At 47.5% G+C, this 19651-nt stretch overlaps 1 protein-coding gene across 1 annotated transcript; it reads left to right on the forward strand.

Annotated features, from left to right (window-relative positions):
• Nucleotides 1-1211: 1211 nt before the first annotated feature.
• On the forward strand, nt 1212-8714 carry SNRPF (small nuclear ribonucleoprotein polypeptide F). Its single transcript, XM_069629825.1, has 4 exons — nt 1212-1391; nt 5714-5839; nt 7641-7705; nt 8527-8714. Exons 1-4 carry the CDS (start codon nt 1389-1391, stop codon nt 8591-8593), a joined length of 261 nt encoding a protein of 86 aa, XP_069485926.1. The 5' UTR covers nt 1212-1388; the 3' UTR covers nt 8594-8714.
• The last annotated feature ends 10937 nt before the right edge of the window (nt 8715-19651 follow it).

Genomic DNA, 19651 nt, shown 5'->3' on the forward strand with positions numbered 1-19651 from the left:
GGTTTTTGAGGCAGCAGTTGGTGGGTCCACCAACAAAGGAAACAGGAAACAGGAGAGAGAGTCCAACACAGTCCACTGCAGGACTGTTACTCTACGTTACACCGCGGCCGCTCTGCGGCACAGTGAGATTTTTGAGGCAGCAGTTGGTGGGTCCACCCACAAAGGAAACAGGAAACAGTAGAGAGAGTCCAACACAGTCCACTGCAGGGCTGTTACTCTACGTTACTCCACGGCACGGACACACAAAGGAAACAGGAAATCGGTATTAAAAGAACTGGATAGTCTGATCCAATCGCATAGCTCTCAACCTTTTTCGATGCAAAGGCGGGTGAAATCACCCGATTTTGTGTTTGGCGGGTGAGAGGCCCATTGAAATGAATGGGCGTGCACGAAGCTTGGCGGGTGACTCACCTGTTTACAAGGCGGGTGACACCCGCCAAAAGCGGGTGAGTTGAGAGCTATGAATCGTTTCTGCTCTTTAGGGGTGAGAAGGGCCACAACAGCCACTATACAAATGTCATATCACAGCATAGCTCGCCACCATTTCTGTCGTGAAGGTGGGTGAAAACACCATATTTTGTTTTTGGCGGGTGAGAGCCCATTGGAATAGATGGGCGTACAGGAGGCTTGGCGGGTGGGTCAACTCTACAAGGCGGGTGACACCCACCAAAAGCGTGTGATTTGAGAGCTATGTTACATTACTTACATTTCCAGTAGCTGTCTGGCTCTTACTTTGTGTGAACATTGCTCTGAACCAAGCAACTACACCTCAAAGTGGCCAGGTTGTAATTGGAGAAACAAAAACGGACTGATTGTATTCATTAACAATACTTGATAGGGATACATTATTGCATGTCACATAGCATCGTGCGCTACATTCGCATTCTGCATTTACAAATGATGTTTTACGAGAGACGTATTATTTGGTATGTTACAAAATATGTAAAGCTAGTTATTTGATTTCGTTCAGCCGAAAAATATTACTTTTGTACATTTTAAGTAAGCGCCTACTTTTTATTTTTTTAAACGGTAGTTTTCCGACATGACTATAACACTCTGCACAGAGCCTTCCTTCCTTCATTTTTTTTTTTTAAATTGTGTGCATCCCTTTCTTTCCCGCTTGCCCTTGTTTGTCCGTTATTTGTTTCTTGTGTGTCCGTTATTTGTTTCCACACTTCCCTCCTTACCCTTCTTCTCGCTTCTTTTCCAGGTTCAGTGACGTCTGCTCTGTCCAATCAGGGGAGTCCTTGCGGGAAAGGTGAAAGGTGAAGGGTTGCGCTTCCGGCTTCCATCTTCTTTCGCAGCACCTTCCAGCGGCGGCGCGTGGTTTCGGCGGCCCCGGGGAGGAATTTTTTCGCGTTTTCCCGTTCAGGGGAAATAAACCCAACATGGTGAGTGTGGGACCGAGCGAGGGGGGCGCGTGAGCGAGAACACAAGCCAGCTAAAAAGGAACGGCTGCTTTTTGGCGCCTCTTCTTTAAAAAACAAATAATAAATACATCCTGGTTAAAAAGTCTCTACGGGCTGCCTGCGCTCGTTTGACCGAAACGTTCCTATTTTAATAGTACATGTTTATGCCCGTGTGCACTGCTCCTTTGCTTTTTTTTTTTTTTAGGTTTCACACTCTTGCGTGTCCCTACAGACGTCGGGGATGCCAGGGCCGCATTGTCCCTCGCCCCGTTAAGCGGTTAATATGACCCCATATTATCTCTCAGATTCGTCCGTCGGGGACCCGAGTGCAGGCTCGGCGGGGTCAGCGTGGAATCCATCTCAGTAGCGGAGCTTCTTGGACTGGTCCTTAGTCAGAGGTTGGGGGGTCGCTGTCACTGGCCGTGCGGTTCGATGGGAGTCATCAGACCCCATTGCATGCCCGGTAGCTGGATTGGAAGCATGCGGCGGGCGCGATACACCTTACACACACACGTGGAATTGTACGTTTGCCGAGGGAGCCTCTTTAGCGAACCTTGCACCCTGCTTCCGCCCGTACCGGGCTATCCGCTGCGGCTGCACCAGGTCTGACTTGCATGATCCCGTTCACTAATGGTGGGGTAAAAGGCATTGGGCTTGGCTTTGTGCATGTTTTCCATTGTAGTAATTTATTTTCCATTTGCCAGTGGAGAGCGTTGCCAGTGGAGAGCGTGTAATCTGGCTTTTTTTTTATTTCTATGTTTTGGCCTATTCGGCATGCTCGCTAAATCTCACGCCCCACTTGCTTACCTGGAACGGCCTGGCTGTGTTAAGGCGGCCCAATGGAAGACGGCATCACAAAGCTGCACGTGCTATGGGTTTAGACGGAATCTTGTCCTTTAAAAAACGAAATGCCCAGGACGTGGTCATCTATATCCTGGGTGTGCATGCTCGGCCGTCAAGAACTTGGGACATCCACCTAATAACGCGAAAATAGTTACGTTTGGTCTTATGCAAGATGGCTTAAACGAATAACTTGGCTATGATTCACCATCACACTATGATTGGCATCACAGCTTGTCTGTATACTACTGCGCCTGACTGTTGGCTAAAGTCAGGCAGAACACTCATTGGCAAAGTCAGCCGTTTTGCCTTTTGTGTAGGTCTTGACACTGCTGTAATGGTTGATGGCACACTTGGTTAAGACATTTTTATTGTTGGGTAACACCAAGTGTGCGTTACCTCTTGATCAAACTAGCTCAAAGAGATCCAAAAAGAATGTACTTTGGATAGAATTACCCAGGGATAAGCAAAGGCAATACTGGCTCTCCGTTCTCACTAAGAGAGCCCTTATCCAAGCCCGCATCTCTGCGGCATCTAACAATTCAGCCAAACTCTTTAAAATCTGCAAGGAGCTGGCCAACTCTGCTGCAGTCTCCACCTCTCATGTCCCCTCCCAGGCCCTCTGCACAGCACTGGCCTCTCACTTCATTTAAAAAACTCATGATAGCCTGTCCTCACTCTCCTCCTATCGCCTCCCCTCTTCTATTACCTGCTCTCCCTGTGGCCCCTCTGCAGCCATCCCTCCTTCTCTGCCTTTCCCCTTTTTTCTGCTGACGAGGTTTCGAGACAAGCCCGATCTATGAAAGTCTCGTCAAAACAGGTCCACCCCTGTTCCTCCAAAACTAGCCCTGGCTGACTTCTGCAATCATTCCTTCGCCTCTGGAGTCTTCCCATCCCCCCTCAAGCACTCCCGTGTGCACCCCCTTCTTAAACCCTCTTCCGACCCCTCCTGCCCAGCTAACTATCACCCAATCTCTATCACTCCCTTCCTGGGCAAGCTCCTGGAGAAACTGGCCATCTCCCATCTTAATCTCCATGCTGAATCTGTTGGTAGTCTTCACGACTATCAGTCTGGCTTCAGAGCTGCCAGAAGCACGGAAACTGCTCTCCTGAACATCCATGAGGACCTGCTCTCAAACCCTGACTCTAACACCCCTTGTGTTCTCATTTTGCTCAACCTCTCTTCTGCCTTTTACACTGTCAACCACACCATCCTGCTCAACCGTCTCCGTGATAACCTGGGTATCACTGGTCAGGCTCTGGCGTGGCTGACCTCCTTCCTCTCCAATCGACCCTCCCAGGTCCAACTGGGTTCCTTCCTCTCTGACATCTTTTTCTCTACCTGTGGTGTCCCCCAGGGATCTAACCTCTCCCCCTGGCTGTTCAACCAGTGCCTGGCACTTCTTGCTCACCGCTCTCTGTCCCAACGTTCAGTGCTATGCGGATGATACCCGGCTCATTTTCAGGCTACCCTCGGCCTCCTCTTCCCCTTCCCTCATCTCCGACTGTCTTTCTGCTATCCAGGAATGGTGTGATGCCAACAACCTCTAACCTTAATGCCAGTAAGACTGAGGTTCTACTTATCGGCACGCCCACTCCCTCCTTCCCTGCAATCTTCCTGCCTCTACTCTCCGCCCTTTGCAACTTACCCAGAACAGGACTGCGAGACTTATCCTTGGCCTCAAGCCCAGGTATCATATCTCTCCAGGACTGAAATCTCTGCACTGGCTCCAAGTGGCTGCAAGGATTAGTTCAAAACCCTCAGCATTGTCCACAAGGCCTTCTGGGGCCTTGGGCCAAAATACCTTCAACTCTCTCTTCCTAAATAATCTTCCTTCTCGAGCTCTTCACTCATCCGCCTCCAACTACCTGGGGGTCAGCCGCTTCTCCAAGCAACGAGCTGTGGGTAGATCTCTCTCCGCAGCAGGGGTCTCCCTCTGGAACAGCCTTCCTGCCCCCCTGAAACACCATCTCCGGTTCCGGAAGCACCTCAAAACCTTCCTCTTGCCTCCGCTTTCTCTCTCTCCCCTGCTAAAATCAAATCTGCAACTGCCCACTCGCCGATCTCAGTCCTTGGCCCAGCCACTCTTCCCTGCACTACGGGACTGTCTCTGTATCCTACAGCCCTTTCTCCCGGCACTTACCTTGCACTTGCCACCAGCTGGCCCTATTATTTATCTTGTATTCTACTAACCATGTACTGCACTTCCCCTCTCCCCTTCCACTTTTCCCAGCCCCCCTACCCTTGTGTGATCTGAATGACACCTGGCCTAGTAGGATCGTTGTCTGTTCTCCCCTTGCCCCCGCCCCGTCACGCCTTGAAACACTTGTGTATAGGCGCGTTACAAATGCCATATCATATCATGGCCAGTATAATGGCTGGGTAATTTCTTAGATCCCATCTCCCTCTCTCAGCTGTGCAATAGTAGAAATTATTGCATGGTGTTTTCCCCTGAGCATCGTTGTTGGCTATGGTTGGAAGCCTTCAGTTCATCACTTTTTGGTTTGCTTACTGTTCCTTCATTTGAATAAAGAACTGTTTTTTTTGTTTAGAACACAGACCTAGCTGCAGAGCAGTGGCGTGCTGTAGTGCTTTACACAAGAGGTACAATGTGGGCAACCAACAGGCGTTTTAGCATAATGTTGTTCTCCATCCTTAACTACCTTTATGGTTACCGGAAGCAGGCCTGTGCTTACCAGCTCTTTTTGGAAGGGCGGGACGGACTTTGGGAGAAAACAAAAAGTAGAAATGGACTTGGCTCTCTCTTGAAGTTATTTCCCTAACCACTAGACTGAAATAATTTTGCGATGGTCTTACGGTATTAAAACATCTCCTATTTATGCCTGATAGCCTGTTTACTATGTGTACATGTTGTCATCCTTATTGACATTCATAAAAAGGTTTGGGAGCCCCTCTGCCCACAACGAGCATACCCAAATAGCCTGTTCTGTGGGAAGGTGCCTTTCGCTCCTCTACTACTACACATCTATCCATTGATTCTGCTCATTGTACACTCACTGTCCTTTGCCTCACCTGTTCACTACTGTAATTTATGTATATATCTATGCTTGCATTTTATTTGTGTGTGTGTATATAAGCTATGCATGTATATAAACTCAAGTTGCGCCCTTCTGCCCCTGGGCCAGATGGTGTGCGTTACAAATAAACAAAAAAAGCACTCTGGAGCGCACCACATTTTAGCTCCATGTTATTTCACAGTAAATGTCCCATACAGAAAATGGGATAACAAGCATGTAGTCCAGGCTGCTTAAAACTGACCAATGAAATCTTGGTTTTGTGTTTTTGGCTATATCCATAATCGACCAGTGAGCCAATATAATTTTCAGTTACTTTATGGTGTGATCCCTCCTTCTGTTAAGCGATCCATGCCAAATATGAGCATTTGTTTCTTGTAAATTGAGGCTATATTTGTAACTTCTGAGCCGGTTTTGTTTGTTTGCAGAGTTTACCATTGAACCCCAAGCCTTTTCTCAATGGACTGACTGGCAAGCCAGTAATGGTGAAACTGAAATGGGGAATGGAGTACAAAGGCTATCTGGTATCGGTAGATGGATATATGAACATGCAGGTAAGATCCAGTCGTGTGTAGCTAAAATTGGCTGTTGTGATATTTCATGTATTGGCACCTGGGCCGGGAGGAGCAACCATATCGGGCTGCTTGAATCGCAGGCTGAATCCAAGATCCACGCTATTCGGCAGTTTAGCCACTGCTTCCTCTGCCACCAGCCTCCCTCCCATCCACATACCTGATTCTTCCAGTGGCACTGCTGCTCCTCCGTCTTCCTGCTGGCCGCAATGGAAGAGGAGCTATGCTTGGAGCCCAGTTTTATCGCAATGTGGTGGTCATCTTGCATCAGTCTTTTTTGTATGGGTGACGTCCCGTTCATTAATCTGCACCCTGGGTTTCCGGATTGCAAACCCGGGGTGTTAATAACCATAAGCACTTGTTGAACGGGTGCTTAATGGCTTAGTTGCAGAGTTGAGATGCAGCTAAATATATTCCTCTACTTCCTCTGGGTATGTTGGGGTGAACGAGGCTGGCCAAGCTTGGTCAGTAGTGAGTTCATGAACTGATTTGAAAGCTGAATGAACAGCTTCTTGAGGGACCAGTTGCTGCATGCCTTGTTGGTTGAAATTAATGTACTTCTTTGGATGCTTAAATTGATGGGACTTTTTGGCAGATGTAGGGGCCTCTGTACTGCATCTGTTATAAGCAAGTCTCCTCATTTTGCTTTCTACTTGAGCATTGAGGTTGCATACTGAGAAAGCAGGAACATTAGGGAGTCAATAAGATGGATTGGTTTTACAACCATGGTTTAATTGAAGGCACTCCCTCCGTATTAATAATTTTGCGTCCCGTTTCAAAATCTGCCCTGCTCAGGGATTCGGTGGTCTGGTGTTATAGGAAGTACTTCCAGTGCAAGAGGTGCCCTAGATGGCACCAAGAAGTCAGTTTAGGGCTGGTGGGGTTGAGTGTATGGGGGATGCTGTAAGAATCTACCATTCTGCAAATATCCCATGGAATGGATATTCAACTCTGGCAGAAGGAAGCTGACCCTGGAGAGATTTCTCCTCTGCCTAGAGACCCTCCTTGAAGATGAGATTAAGGGCACGTAATGGTCCTGCTCACTTGTTTGAAATGTTGTATGTACGCTTCCTGATTGTCAACACCCGTTTTTGTAATGTACACTTGGAAGACTGTCCAGATTGGGTCACTAGATATGACCTCCTTGGATACTGATGCCCTTACTGAAAAGGTGGGGTCTGGCTGAATGTACCGAGTAAAGTCCTTCTCCATTCCTCCCACTGGATACGATTTAGGGTTGTGTTTTTAAAAATCCAATACTGGCATGGTCACGCGTCTGAAAATGGCAGGATATCGAATAGTGCCAACTGTGTGAACAGCTGCTTCGGGGCACTTGTTCCTGGGGAAGTATTTCAATACAAGGAGGGATTGTCTATGGCGATCTGGCTATGACTCACCTTTTGAGGTCTACTCAACCTTTTCTCATACTTTGTGGGGCTACAGGAAGAATGGCTGGGATAACCACAGCCGCTGGTCAATGCAGCTCTTCGGGCATCCTGCATAATGGTAGGCTCCATGTTTTACTCTGACTTCGTCATAGTCGTGTGTTAACATAGTTGTTGAGCTTGGTTCATGTAGGTCACAGTGAACGGCTAAAACGAGCCACCCCTGTTCAACAAAAATCCCATCGAAAGAATTGGTGTCCTATTGCCCCTCTCAGTTAAGGGCCACTTATTAGTCCATTTGGTGCTGACACAATTGACGGGGTAAACTGTGTGCCACGGATCTAGGAATTGGATGAGGGAGGGTCTAATGTGTTGGTTTTTTTCTTTGTTTATTTAAGCTGGCAAACACGGAAGAATACATTGATGGAGCATTGTCTGGACATCTGGGGGAAGTTTTAATACGGTAATATTCTTTCAAATGTGTGTGCAAGGGTTGTTTGTCACTTTGGTCCGAATGAGGGTCAAGGCACTAACCCACTCGCCTACTAATGTGGTGGTCTTGAGGTGACTTTTGCTTTTAATTTTCAAGCGTTAAAATGGGTCCCAGAGCGCAATCACCCCTGTAACCATAGATCAACGCTTGTTGGTGAATTTCAATGACTAGCCTTACAGATACTTAACCATAACTGTAGTTAAGTTGGCTCTGTCATTTTATGGCATGTGGTTATTTCCTGTTCACCTCTGACTCAGACTGTACCTGATTACCTTCAGGGCGAAATATGCCACATTTACTGGCATATTGTTAGCTCGGGTATGTTCTGGAGTATTCCCCCAGAACCTATAGCTGTCTTGATCCCGTATGTTGCAGACTTTCCACGAGTCTGGATAAATAGCTGGATTCCACCCCTCTCAGGGGCATGCCAAAAATAAAATGCCCAAGTGAAACAACCTAATTCTCCCATGTCAATGTGCGGGGCCACAGACTAGGCATTTCATCTAAATGTACAACCTTAAGCTATTAGAAAATTACCTTGTGCTGGGACTGCAATTAATTGAATGGGAAATGATTCCAGTGGGTTTTTGCTGTGGGTGTCGTACCTTTGTAACTGCGCCAGTGTTCTATAAAGCTCCTCTTCCTATGAGGCGTTCAAATGTTTCTTGACTTGCCAGTGCAATGTTCGCTCTAGGTCTCTTGAGTGTCCTTTCTAGTCGTGTTTCGATGGCGCTTGTGCAGAAACATCTAATGCGAGAATCACTTTTAGTAAACGTTGTTTGTTCTTTCAGATGTAACAACGTGCTCTATATACGAGGAGTGGAAGAAGAGGAAGAAGATGGAGAAATGAGAGAGTGAAAATCTGAAACCCCTGTATAAGTCGTAGTAGTTTGTATCATTTGTGTTTGGCAGAAACGTTTGTTTTGTGGATCTGTTGTAGAATTTTTGGTTTACACAATAAATGTTTTTTTCTACTTTGTTACAAGTTGTGAATTTCCTAATTTGCAACCAAACATGTTCTCTCAAACGTTGTTGCTCTGCAAGAAAATTGCGTTCTTTAACACATTACATTTTTGTTACATATATAAAATGAGCATATCAACAAGCCGTGTAGACTGTCCAATAGTACTTTATTTATATTAAAAAAAAAAACCTGCCCAATACCATTGAGTTTGGTTTCTAAACGCAGATCTGGATTTCATACCCCTGTTGCTCTGCACCAGCGTGTTGCCCCTGTGCTATCCTCTGTTCACAAGGATAACTATTAATACTGGTCATACCCATGAGATCAAAGTAAAAGCGACTGAGCACGTAAATACTACAAAAGTATCACATCTAGTCGCCTACACACGACAATTGTGGCATCTATATATACTCGCAATAAGAAAATGACACATTGAGGTGTCTTGGTGATAGGGTCTGCTGCTGCTGTAGGTTAGAAGACTTGCATAGTCTTGATGCTTAGGAAAGATTGGATCCAGAATATGGCCTTCTGAGAAAGCGTGCTGCTGTGTCAAGGTGGTTAGAGGACCTTGTGATCCACCAGATCGAACGCTGCAAAGGGTTAATTGGTCAGATTTCCCTTTGTCTCTCAGCTCGTCAATTTGTGCCTTCTGGTCGATTATTGCTCTGTGCCATGTTTGGGCCTGAATCCTAATTGCCTAACTAGAAGCTGGTTCTGCTCCAGGTAGTCCTGTATTTTAGGTAGGCCGCCCTGTCTGAGATTTTAAAAGGAATGGCACAGTTGTTGTATGCCTGTTATTGGTGGATTGTTTCTTAAGGAGCGGAAGAACCCAGGACTCCTTTAGAATATTTGGGATGGTGCTGGTCGTGAATGATGCATTAATTGGTTTTGAGATAAAAGGTGTTAAGTCTTTAGCCACATCTTTTATGATTTGGGCCGGGCAATTATCTCTCTCTCAATTAGGTTTGAGATAGAATGAATTTTGCGACCTCAAGGATTGTTACTTTGGCAAAATTAAATCGTAGTTCTGGTTTGGGTGAAGTTGACGACGTGCTAATTTGTGTGGTCTTGTTAGGTACATTTAGTTTGATGGCGATTTTATCCTCGAGGGGGAGATTTTGTTCATGAGGGCTTTCCAGAGCAATAGGTTTTGTCCTTGATGGTTATCTGGAGCGGGGATAGGATTCTCAAGTTGTTCCAGGATGACAAAGTTCCTTTTGTGTTTGAGTGTGTAAGTTAAACAAAAACGTTCCACTTCGAGTCTTGGTTAAAATAATACTTAGTCTTGGGATAAATTATCCCATACACAGTGGACCGTTGGCTGACTACCAGTATAGGGTTACTGTGAATCCGTGTTTGAACTTATTGAACAAAAGGAGCACTAGATAGTTAAGAATGTGCCTGCCTTGAGCCTGTTGCAGAATTGTTTAAAGGAACCGATGCCCCTCATTTATGATCAGTCGTGCCACACTTTCCAACACGAAGTCGTCTGCATTATCAGATTTCTACTATTCATTCTAGTGCAGTACTTCCAGTGACAGCTCAGCAAGACTCTGCTCTGGGTTTTTGTCACAGCCCACCCCCCACTCCCACAGTGAGCCTGCAGTGGTCATTCAGTACTTGGCTGCTGCACACGTTTTCACTTGGAGCATAGGGATCTGAGATCGTCTTTCTTGCTGCCCACAATCCATCCCGAGCTTTGGTCATGCACACCACACGAAGAGCATTTAAAATATTTGGTACAATAGGTTTACTTTTCAAACTCCTTGCAATGTCACTCTTCCTTCATGCTCGAGCTTTGGCTACCTAGTCTGACAGTCTTGGGTTCAAGCTTATAAACGTTGAAGAGCATTCTTTTTCTGACTTTATCTTCAATGCTAATCTAACCCCATGCAGACCTAGATGGTGTAGCCAAAAACGTCATCCAGCAAGTTGCGGCGGGGACATGTGGGGCGGGGTTCTAGGCTATTTTTACTTTGCTAGCTACTAAAAGTTCTCGTCGACCATTCCACTGATGTTTTAGAGAGCAGTAGTTAAGCCCCCAACACGGTGCTCTACTACCATGTAGAGTAGCTTCGGATGAACACATTACTTTACTCAGTGATGCGCGATCTGATGGATGTTCCTTGCACGGATTGCTTATCTTGGGTTTTCTATCTCACTGCTTGCTCTTCTGCCGGGGGGTGCATTGTGGCCTGACGGAGAATCCAAGCAGTATTTAGCAAATGTGTGCAAAGACACAAGTATGGATGTTTTATTTTGACCGCGCCAGGAGCGCACCTGTCGGCAGTGATGGTGACCAGGAAAATATTGAAGGGAGCAATCTCCATGAACAAGAAGGTGCTCAAATAGCGTCCATAAGGAATGTTTACATGAAAGTCCGTGAGCGGGGGGGGGGGGAGAGGGACAACCCTTCAGGAACTGTAACAATAGCACTATTCTGGGGTCCTTTTGCAAACCAAAATGTGACCACTTGTGACCCTTCACAATATGAACCCGCGGGCTCACCCAGGCCAAAAGTAGGAAATCCACCGGAGGATGTGGGGTAGGTGAAGGGGCTTGGATCCCTCTTCTGGCAACAAGTGGATTTTGTGATGGGTCTCAGAGTATAGTATGCCCAGGATTGTCTGACAAATCTCACTCCTTGTATCTCAACCTTTTAGCGGCCGGGCATGAAGGTTGTCTGTGCAAGGTTGAGTGTAGGACCCACCCCTAGGGAGTGCAGATGGTAATGTCCAGCAACTGTGGGCAACTCATTCTGTGGGCCCTGTGATGCTGAACAGAAGATGTCTGCTCGGGGCATCTGCTATCCAGTTGCCAGCCGGATGAGCAGTCATGGGGGGGGGGGGGGGGAGGGGGGGCACTAATACAGAACTGCAATTGCATTGCTTCTGTGCACCGAGGTACAGAGCCCACACCAGCCCTCTTGTTGAGGTAGTGCATGACCCCAGTGTTGCCCGGCAAGATCAGCCGTCTTGCCTTGTATGTAAGGTGACTAACTATGGCCAGTCTGATGGCTTTTAACTCCAGCAAACTAATGTGCTCCTGGCATTCCGTAGGAGACAACAGGTTGCGCACTATTGGTTGGAGGAGAGTGTCGTAGGCTTTCAGGGGCGCGTCTGTGACGAGTCAGTTGGGGCTAGGGTTATCTAAACACCTCTCAGTAGCTTATATCTCTGGGACCACCAGTCCCAGTCTTTACACCTTTGCAGATACCTGAAGATCTGCGGTATGTCACTAAAAGTAAGACCACTTGCAGCTAAGCCACTACAGCAACATCATGAGCAGACAAATCTCTGGCACCATGAGGAAGCAGGGGGGGGGAACAAGCAAGCGCAGACAACAAAAACTAAGGCATAAAACTTTGCTTGCAGTTGAAAGACATGTTTGCTACTGTCCTTAAGCAGGAATACCCATCCCAAGCGTGTGTCCAACACCACCCCAATGAATTGGGGGGGGGGGGTGGAGGGGTTGTTTATGAGTTTAAAGAGAAGACACCGTTTTGCAACTGGCTGCAAGTCTGGTAGAAGTGTGCCGACATCTGGTCTGGGGAGCGAGCTCTGAGCCATTCAGCCAGAAAGGGGAAACTCATCCATGCTCTCCTGCGGCAAACTTGTGAAGATATTTTGTGCTGAAGAAAGGCTGACTGGCAGGACCTTGCATTGGTAGTGCTAGTTCTCTGCACTGAATCTCGGGTACTTCCTGTGGATGGGCACGTGGTAGTTAGCGCCCTCGATTAGGTTAGGGAGGCCAGCAAATTCTGCAGGTCTAGGGCCTGAAGAATCTGGGCAAGAGTGACTATCTTGAATGTACCTTGCATAAGTGAAAGTTCAAAAGCCTCAGATCCAAGATAGGGGGTGCCCCATTCCCTCTTCCTCCTTTGGCACCAAAAAGTCTTTTAGCTACTAGCCCATGACAGAAGCTGACAGATCTCCAGTAGGAGGGAATACATAAACAAGTACTGACCATCTGGTGGATTTTCTGGGGTGAGAAAGGGGTTCGGGGGCAGTGGTGAATGGGCTGTAAGGCATAAGGCATTGGAAGTGGCAAGCATCAATTACTTGCTAAAGTGGGATATCCTGTCTCCCACAGGGGGGGGGGGGTTGATTTAAGTCTGATTCAGAGGCTTTGAACTGGGGCAGTGTGAGTAGCACACTGGAAGCAGGGGCGCCACCTCTACCCTGACTCCTTTTGGCTGCATCTGCTTACCGGGGGAGCTTGACAACTTCCTCTGGCCTAAGAGGTGAATGATTGAAACCCCTGCTTGTTGCTTTTGTACCACTAGTCCCAGAGAATGCAGTCTCCTTCAAGGCCGGGAATTTCTGGTGATACTTATTGGCCTTGGTGCTGAAAAAAAAGTTGGTGCTCTCAAACAGTAAGCGAAGAAACGTTTCTCACCATAGTGCTGATGGCCATCGTTCTTGTCACAGACTACCATGTCCAGGCCCGATTCGTGGATCTGGCATGTTTTTTGGCATCATTCACCAGGGTCTCAAAACTATCCTTTGTCAGCCTCTGAGATTCCGCCGTCTCCGAGATGACAGACCAACGTCCAAATGAAAATGTAGCTATGTCACAGGTGCCAAAATCCATCCTTCTCCAGACGTCCAGCTATTGCTCTCCGTCTGTCATCAGAGGAGTAGTCTTCAGGTAAGCAAGGCCAGCCTAAACCACTAAACGTTCTGGAGCTGCATGGGTGGCGAGGAAATGAGGGTCGAAGCCTGCTGGCCTGTACCCTTTTTGGCAGATGTTGGTCCAGTCAGAACTGAGGCCGATTTGGGCGTCGCATCTCGATGGGACTTTGAATGTTGGCATGTCCGCACTTGGATAGGATTGTGAATGTTGGCATGTCCACACTTGGATAGGATTGTGAATGTTAGCTTGTGCCACATCTAGATAGAGATGTGATTGTTGACATGTGCAAAAATCATGGAATTCTGAACCTTAGCCTGCGTTGCATTTAGACAGAAATGTCATTGTTAGCACTCGTATGGAATTCTGAACTTTGGCTTGCATCGCATCTGGATAGGAATGTGAGTGTTGGCTTGTACCTTATCTAGATGGAATCCCATAATTGCAAGGACAGCAATGCCAACTAACCAACCAACAATTTCATCCCTCTGCATACACGTCTCAAACTATAATCAAACGCAACCATGAGCCTAAAATGCAGCAATCCGCACGAACTTCACAACACTTCAACAACAAAACAAACCACACATGGACTCGCACAACAGCACACGACTACCGACCGTAAAACACCCCAAGCCCAGCCAACGGACCTACTGGGCTGAGGCTGCCAACACATCACTGCTCTCTTGCACTTTTCCAGCTTATTACCACTAACCCACCCTCCCTACCCCCTTTTTTTTTTCAGAGCCACCAGGGGACTACTCCGGTGGGGATAGTGCGCGGTACAAATATCCTTTTAAAATTAACACCAACACAGTTCAATGACTGGTGCTTCTACTACTTCTTTGGACCCTCATCCAGAAAATCGGCACCTTTGGCCAGGAAAGGGCTGATGAACTGAACCGAACCAAAAGTTATCTACCACCTTTGCAAAGACACGCTAAGGAACAGCTTGAGGCTTGCCCATTGTAGCAGCAGGAAGCATGTTTAGCTCGGACAATGAGTCAGGCCAATTACCTCTTGGAAGTTGGTCCACCAAGTCACTTTCTCACCATTAGAATTCCTCTAGGAAGTCCCTAACTTGTCTACAGTTCTGAGCCAAAGGAATGGAGTCCTCCATTGTAACTGTCCTCTAATCTGTACATTAGTGCACCACTAGGGTGCAGAATGTCGCTGATGGCAGTCTGTGCCAGTGGTGCTGTGGAATGAAGTGTCGAGGGCAGGGGACGGAAGTCCGAAGACTTGGCGGTGTGACCTTGAAACTGGTTCTTAGCAGCACCAAAGGGCGTACAATCACGTGACATTTTGTTGGTGTGCTTCTGCTGGCGCATCAGAGCATGCTGGATTCTGATGCCGAAAACATGTCCGAGGATGCTTGTGGGAAGGGATTTTTTTTAAATCCACTTTATTCAATTTTTAAAAAAAAAACATTAAAACATACAAGTGAGAGCCAACAAAACAAAGGGATCTGACCAAGCAGTTCGGGCTGAACTGCCCTTTTCGGGGTGGGACCAAGCCTGCTTTGCATATGGTCGTTCCCGTTTTGTAAAGGCCTGGCAGGCGACCACTGATGGTCTGGAGGGTTGCCCAGAGCAATGCTCGAGGTTAAAAACGTTTCAAAACCTTCCAGCCATCACCTGTTTTGTTTTGCTGGTGCGAAGGCTGAAGCCATCTAAAAAATAGACTAAGCACACAAGTTGTAACTGACCCCTGTAAGCGAAGACGGACTGTGCAGACATGTAGTGATTGGGGACACAGTGGGTCTGAAAATGGATACACTGGCAATCGTTCACAAAATGTTTTCTTACAGTAGACTTGTAGGGTGTTACTAGTAACTAGGACCCTATAAGGCATGCCAGGGGCACAGAACTACTTCACATGCCTTTTTATTGTTTGTTCTTGCTGATTAACTGCATCAAGCCAGGCCTTTAGGTGCTTTCCAATTAACTGTACCAATGAATTGCAGATGCCTGAGGCTGTCCAGTGAAGCAGTTTTGTACGAGTAATCTGCTCAAATAGGGCAAATAACCGGCAGATGATTTGGTCGAGTTGGGGCCTTAAAACAATCTTCTCCAAGGGATCAAACTATTCGTTGTGATTAGTCTGTGCTGATCTACTCAAACAGCTGTAGTGCAGGTAGGTGATGTGTCAAGTTGGCATCTAGACCAATCCGAAGTGTCAAGGGTAGCTTTGGAAGGTTCCTGTGGCTCAAAGCATCTCACGGTCTAGCTGGCTTAAAGGGATCAGAGCTGGAAAACTGTCCCACGCTGTTGCGCGTTGCTAGAGGAGCCCACCCAGGAGCAACGTGTAAGGCCTTGATCTGCACGTCCCAGCCGCTAATGGTTCAAGAGAACACTTGTACATGCTTTCACCTCTGCGGAGCAGGTCCAGGCTAACGGTGTCCTCAACCTGCAGTAAGCCGTGGCCAGCCACCAGATCGCCCCAAATGAAGTCCTGAGATGATTGAAGGGGAAAAGGCTTGCAGCTTTCTTGGAATTCTTCCTCTATGGTCAAAACGGGGGGCCGAGCAATTACTGCGGGCAGTTCACCCGCAAACCAAACGAGCACAAAATAACAACCCAGATCTCATCCCTCAGTTTACATATGCAGTGTAATTGTGCACTCGTGGGAGGCCGGACCGGTCTTAACATCCAGGAAGACCAATGGAACTGTCACAAGTGAGAGATGGAATGAAAGGATAGAATTATTGTTCACGAAAGGTGTATCAAGACGGCCATGGGCTGAAGTCTGGGTCACAACACAGTGTAGTAGCCTCCACAGATACAGAAATGGATGAGTTCCAAGTAGAGCCTGCCAACTTTCAGACAGAGGTTATAGTCATCAGGAATACAACCTGCCCAGTGAGAAACTTGCATTGACTTCTGATAAATGGCACCCTGTAAAGCTTGAAGAGCAGTGGAAGGGTTCCAGATGGTAGACTATGATCTGGCCCAAGACGGGACAGAAAATGCACTTCAGCAGCTGAGAAACAGCTTCGCATCAACCACAGGTATCCCTGAATGGCTGCCCAATAAGCCTTAAGTGGAGTGTGCTAGACCTTGCTGGAATTCTTCCTGAAGGAACTATGTGAAGCCCAAGGTGTTGTAGTACTAGGTGCAAACACTATTCCTGTGCCCCTGGAAACCCAGGGCCAGAGTGGGGGCCCAATGCAAGGCCTGAACTGGGTGAAAAGCATAGACCAATGCTTCCTGCAAAACCACTGTCTAAGCATTAATCCCCTAAGATCTCTGTTCCTGGCACAGAACTGCAGGGCAAGATCACTGTCTACTGAGGCCAACATGCTCAAGACTGGCATTTACCATTCCTGAGTCGTATCCTGAAAGGCCCTTAGCACAGGAGCCCATTTGGTGGGAAAGGAGTGGCTGTGTACCTGGGAGTTTGATGCCCCGAGTAACACAAGATGCATCTCTGCCCAAGCCACTTTCTCCAATGCCCCGAAACTGGTCCCACCATGGTGATGGTGACAAGTACTGTTTTATTGCCATGCAGACTGGCCCTGAATTGATTGGTAGTGGTGGAGGAATGAAACTCAGTGCCCACAAGAGGCCCTCACAACACCTTCCAATTTAAGGTTATTTTCATTTGCTGTGAGTGGTGTTGCAGCCCAGGAAGTCCCTGTTCCCCCACACGTCTCTTAATCTTCGTAACCATCTTCACACCCATGAGCGTGGTAATGTCTTGGACCTGATTTTCTCAAAAAATTCCCAGACCGTGACAGATGGACCATTTTGACCTTCTGTTTACGGTTTCCCTTCCCATGGCACTGCCTCTCAAAAGTCACTATCTAAGCGTCGATGGAGTAGAGTATGTACTGATTCCTTGACACTGTCTTCTGACTAATATTGATCAGCTTAGAGAAACTTGAGAATTGTGATTTGGCTACTGCGCTGCATAAAGCTTCGACTACTGCAGTGGATCTCTTTGCGGCTGTTGTAGTTAGTAACGTCTGATCCAAACCATTGGCTCCTTGGTTCACACAGGAACCGAGGGAAATCAAACAACCATGTAGTCGGCTGGAGCGTAAATAGTGGATTGGGTATGAACTCTGTCAAACTGTACAAACAAGCTCTTTTGTATTACCACAAGGCCATTAAGTTGGAAAACGCCCAATTTTATACCAATCGCATACTAGCTGCGTCTTGCGCCCAGTGGTCGAAGTGTACGAAAAGAAGTAGTGGAACTATGTTTCCTGCTGGCCTTCCCCTGCTCCACACAAACGCCATCACTATGTTCCCTCCCACACACCATACACCCCCCAACACTTGCACCTGTTTAAGGGAACGTTCAGTGCAGTACACTGAAAGAGCAAGTTTCAATTTCTCCCTACACTACACGCTGCCTGTAAAAATATAAAATCTCCTTCCCCTGCAGACCATATTCCTTCTAGGATTATTGAGATGCTTATGCCATCAATAGTGCCAGTGTTCACTGCAGCCCTTCACTCTTTTTCTATGGGTATTATTTCTTCAGACCGTAAGCATGCGTTAATCGCACTTCTTGAGGAAACCATATTTAGATTAATCTTTGGCCTCTAATTATCAGCCAATATCTCTTCTAACGTTTCTCATGGAAGCAATTGCTGCACCTCAACTGGCTCCCTTCCTTGAATCGGATTGCTGTTAGCACCCTTTCCATTTGGGGTTCAGACCATGCATGGCCACGGAATCTGTTGGTATTTCGGTCCTTGATGACTGCAGGATTGCAGTGCCCCTTTAGTATCGGCAGGAAGGGTTTTATCACCCATCTCGCAGCCCTCAGCTCCCGCACATTGATGTGGAGACTCGTCTCCTCGGTTGTCCATAGCCCCGACATTGAGCTGTTCGATGTGCACTCCGCAGCCCAATATGGAACCATCAGTGACGAGCATCTTGTAATATTGTGGATCCTGAAATGGATTGGGTTTTGTGATGTTGGGTCCGTTTGCCCACCACTGGAGTTTCTGGGCCAGGTTCGCTGAGATCCTTATTTTGTCTCCCCATGTTCCTGAAATTTGGGACCAATCTGACGCAATTAATTCCTGCAAGGGCCTCATATGGAGTCTGCAATTTGGTATTAGCGGGATACGCAACGCTATATTCTCAGGAGCTGTATTCAGTGGCACACTGTTAGCCATCATCCTAGCCCGATGTTTGGGATTAGAGAGATGAGTGTGTCCACTCTTCCCGTTGACATCCATACCTTCAGCTCTTCCGTGGTGAATTCCACACAAGAAAAACGATTTCCTGGATGGCAGAAGAGAGGACTTCTTGTAATTTATGGAGAAGCCCAGGACTTTGAGACGCTGTACTGCTTGTGACCTGGAGTGCTGTGCCATGGCCACTGTGGGTGCTTGCACTAATCAGTCGTCCAAATAGCGGTAGATGTGGTGGCCTTTCCTTCGCAAGCTTGTGGCTATTGGAGCGAGACAATTGGTGAACGTACGGGGGCTGACTTTAGGCCGAATGGCAACATTCGAAATTGGTAATGGGTACCTCGTTCCATGAAGTGCAAATACCTCTGTGCCTTGGGGGAATCGGTATGTGGAATTATGCTTCCTGGAGGTCTAGGGACACCAGATAATCGTGGGGCTGCACTGCCTCTATGACCTGCTGCAGTGTTACCATTGTGAATGTTTGCTTCCTCATAATTGGACCCTGGCTGAAGGTACTGCCTGCCTTACGTCTTCTGCCAGTGAAGGAAGGCCAGGACCTCCAAAGAGGTCAGCCAGATCCCTCCCCTAAACATCTCTCAGGGAACAGAGGGAGATAGCAAATCCAGAAGACCCTCTAGTTGCTCCAGAACTAGTAGCCAGCTAGCACAGTGTGCCCTACTAGGCTCTGCAGCAAGCATCCTAGGTAGGAAGTGCCAGAAAGCCTCTGAACCTGTAACAAAGGACAAGACAGCTGCCTGCAACACACCCCTAAGCTTTGGGCCATCCACCTTAAAGGACGACACAAACCCATTGAAGCTGGGAGAAGTGCCTCGACGAGCTTCTACCGACATCCGCATTAAAGGATTTATTTGTGCCAGTCAAATCCCTCGAGCTGCAACCGACTGCAACACTGACCTTTGTCAAGTCGCTTAAAGACATCATAGACATCTCGACCAGTGCTTCAGAACAGCCAATCAGCACTGAGACGATTCCTGACCCTGAGCCGCCTTGTAGGCTAGCCTGCAGCCGTTCAGCTTCGCTTGCCGAACCATCTTGCCGCCTGATACCCGCAGCTGACTCCCATCTTGAACTCTGTCACAGAATCCTGCAAAGCGCCCTGAAGCCGACTCGACCCTGTCGAGCACCAAGAAAACCTACACACAATATA

This window comes from Ambystoma mexicanum, chromosome 12 (genome assembly GCF_040938575.1).
Source record: "Ambystoma mexicanum isolate Mex_15411 chromosome 12, UKY_AmexF1_1, whole genome shotgun sequence".
Taxonomy (NCBI): domain Eukaryota; kingdom Metazoa; phylum Chordata; class Amphibia; order Caudata; family Ambystomatidae; genus Ambystoma; species Ambystoma mexicanum.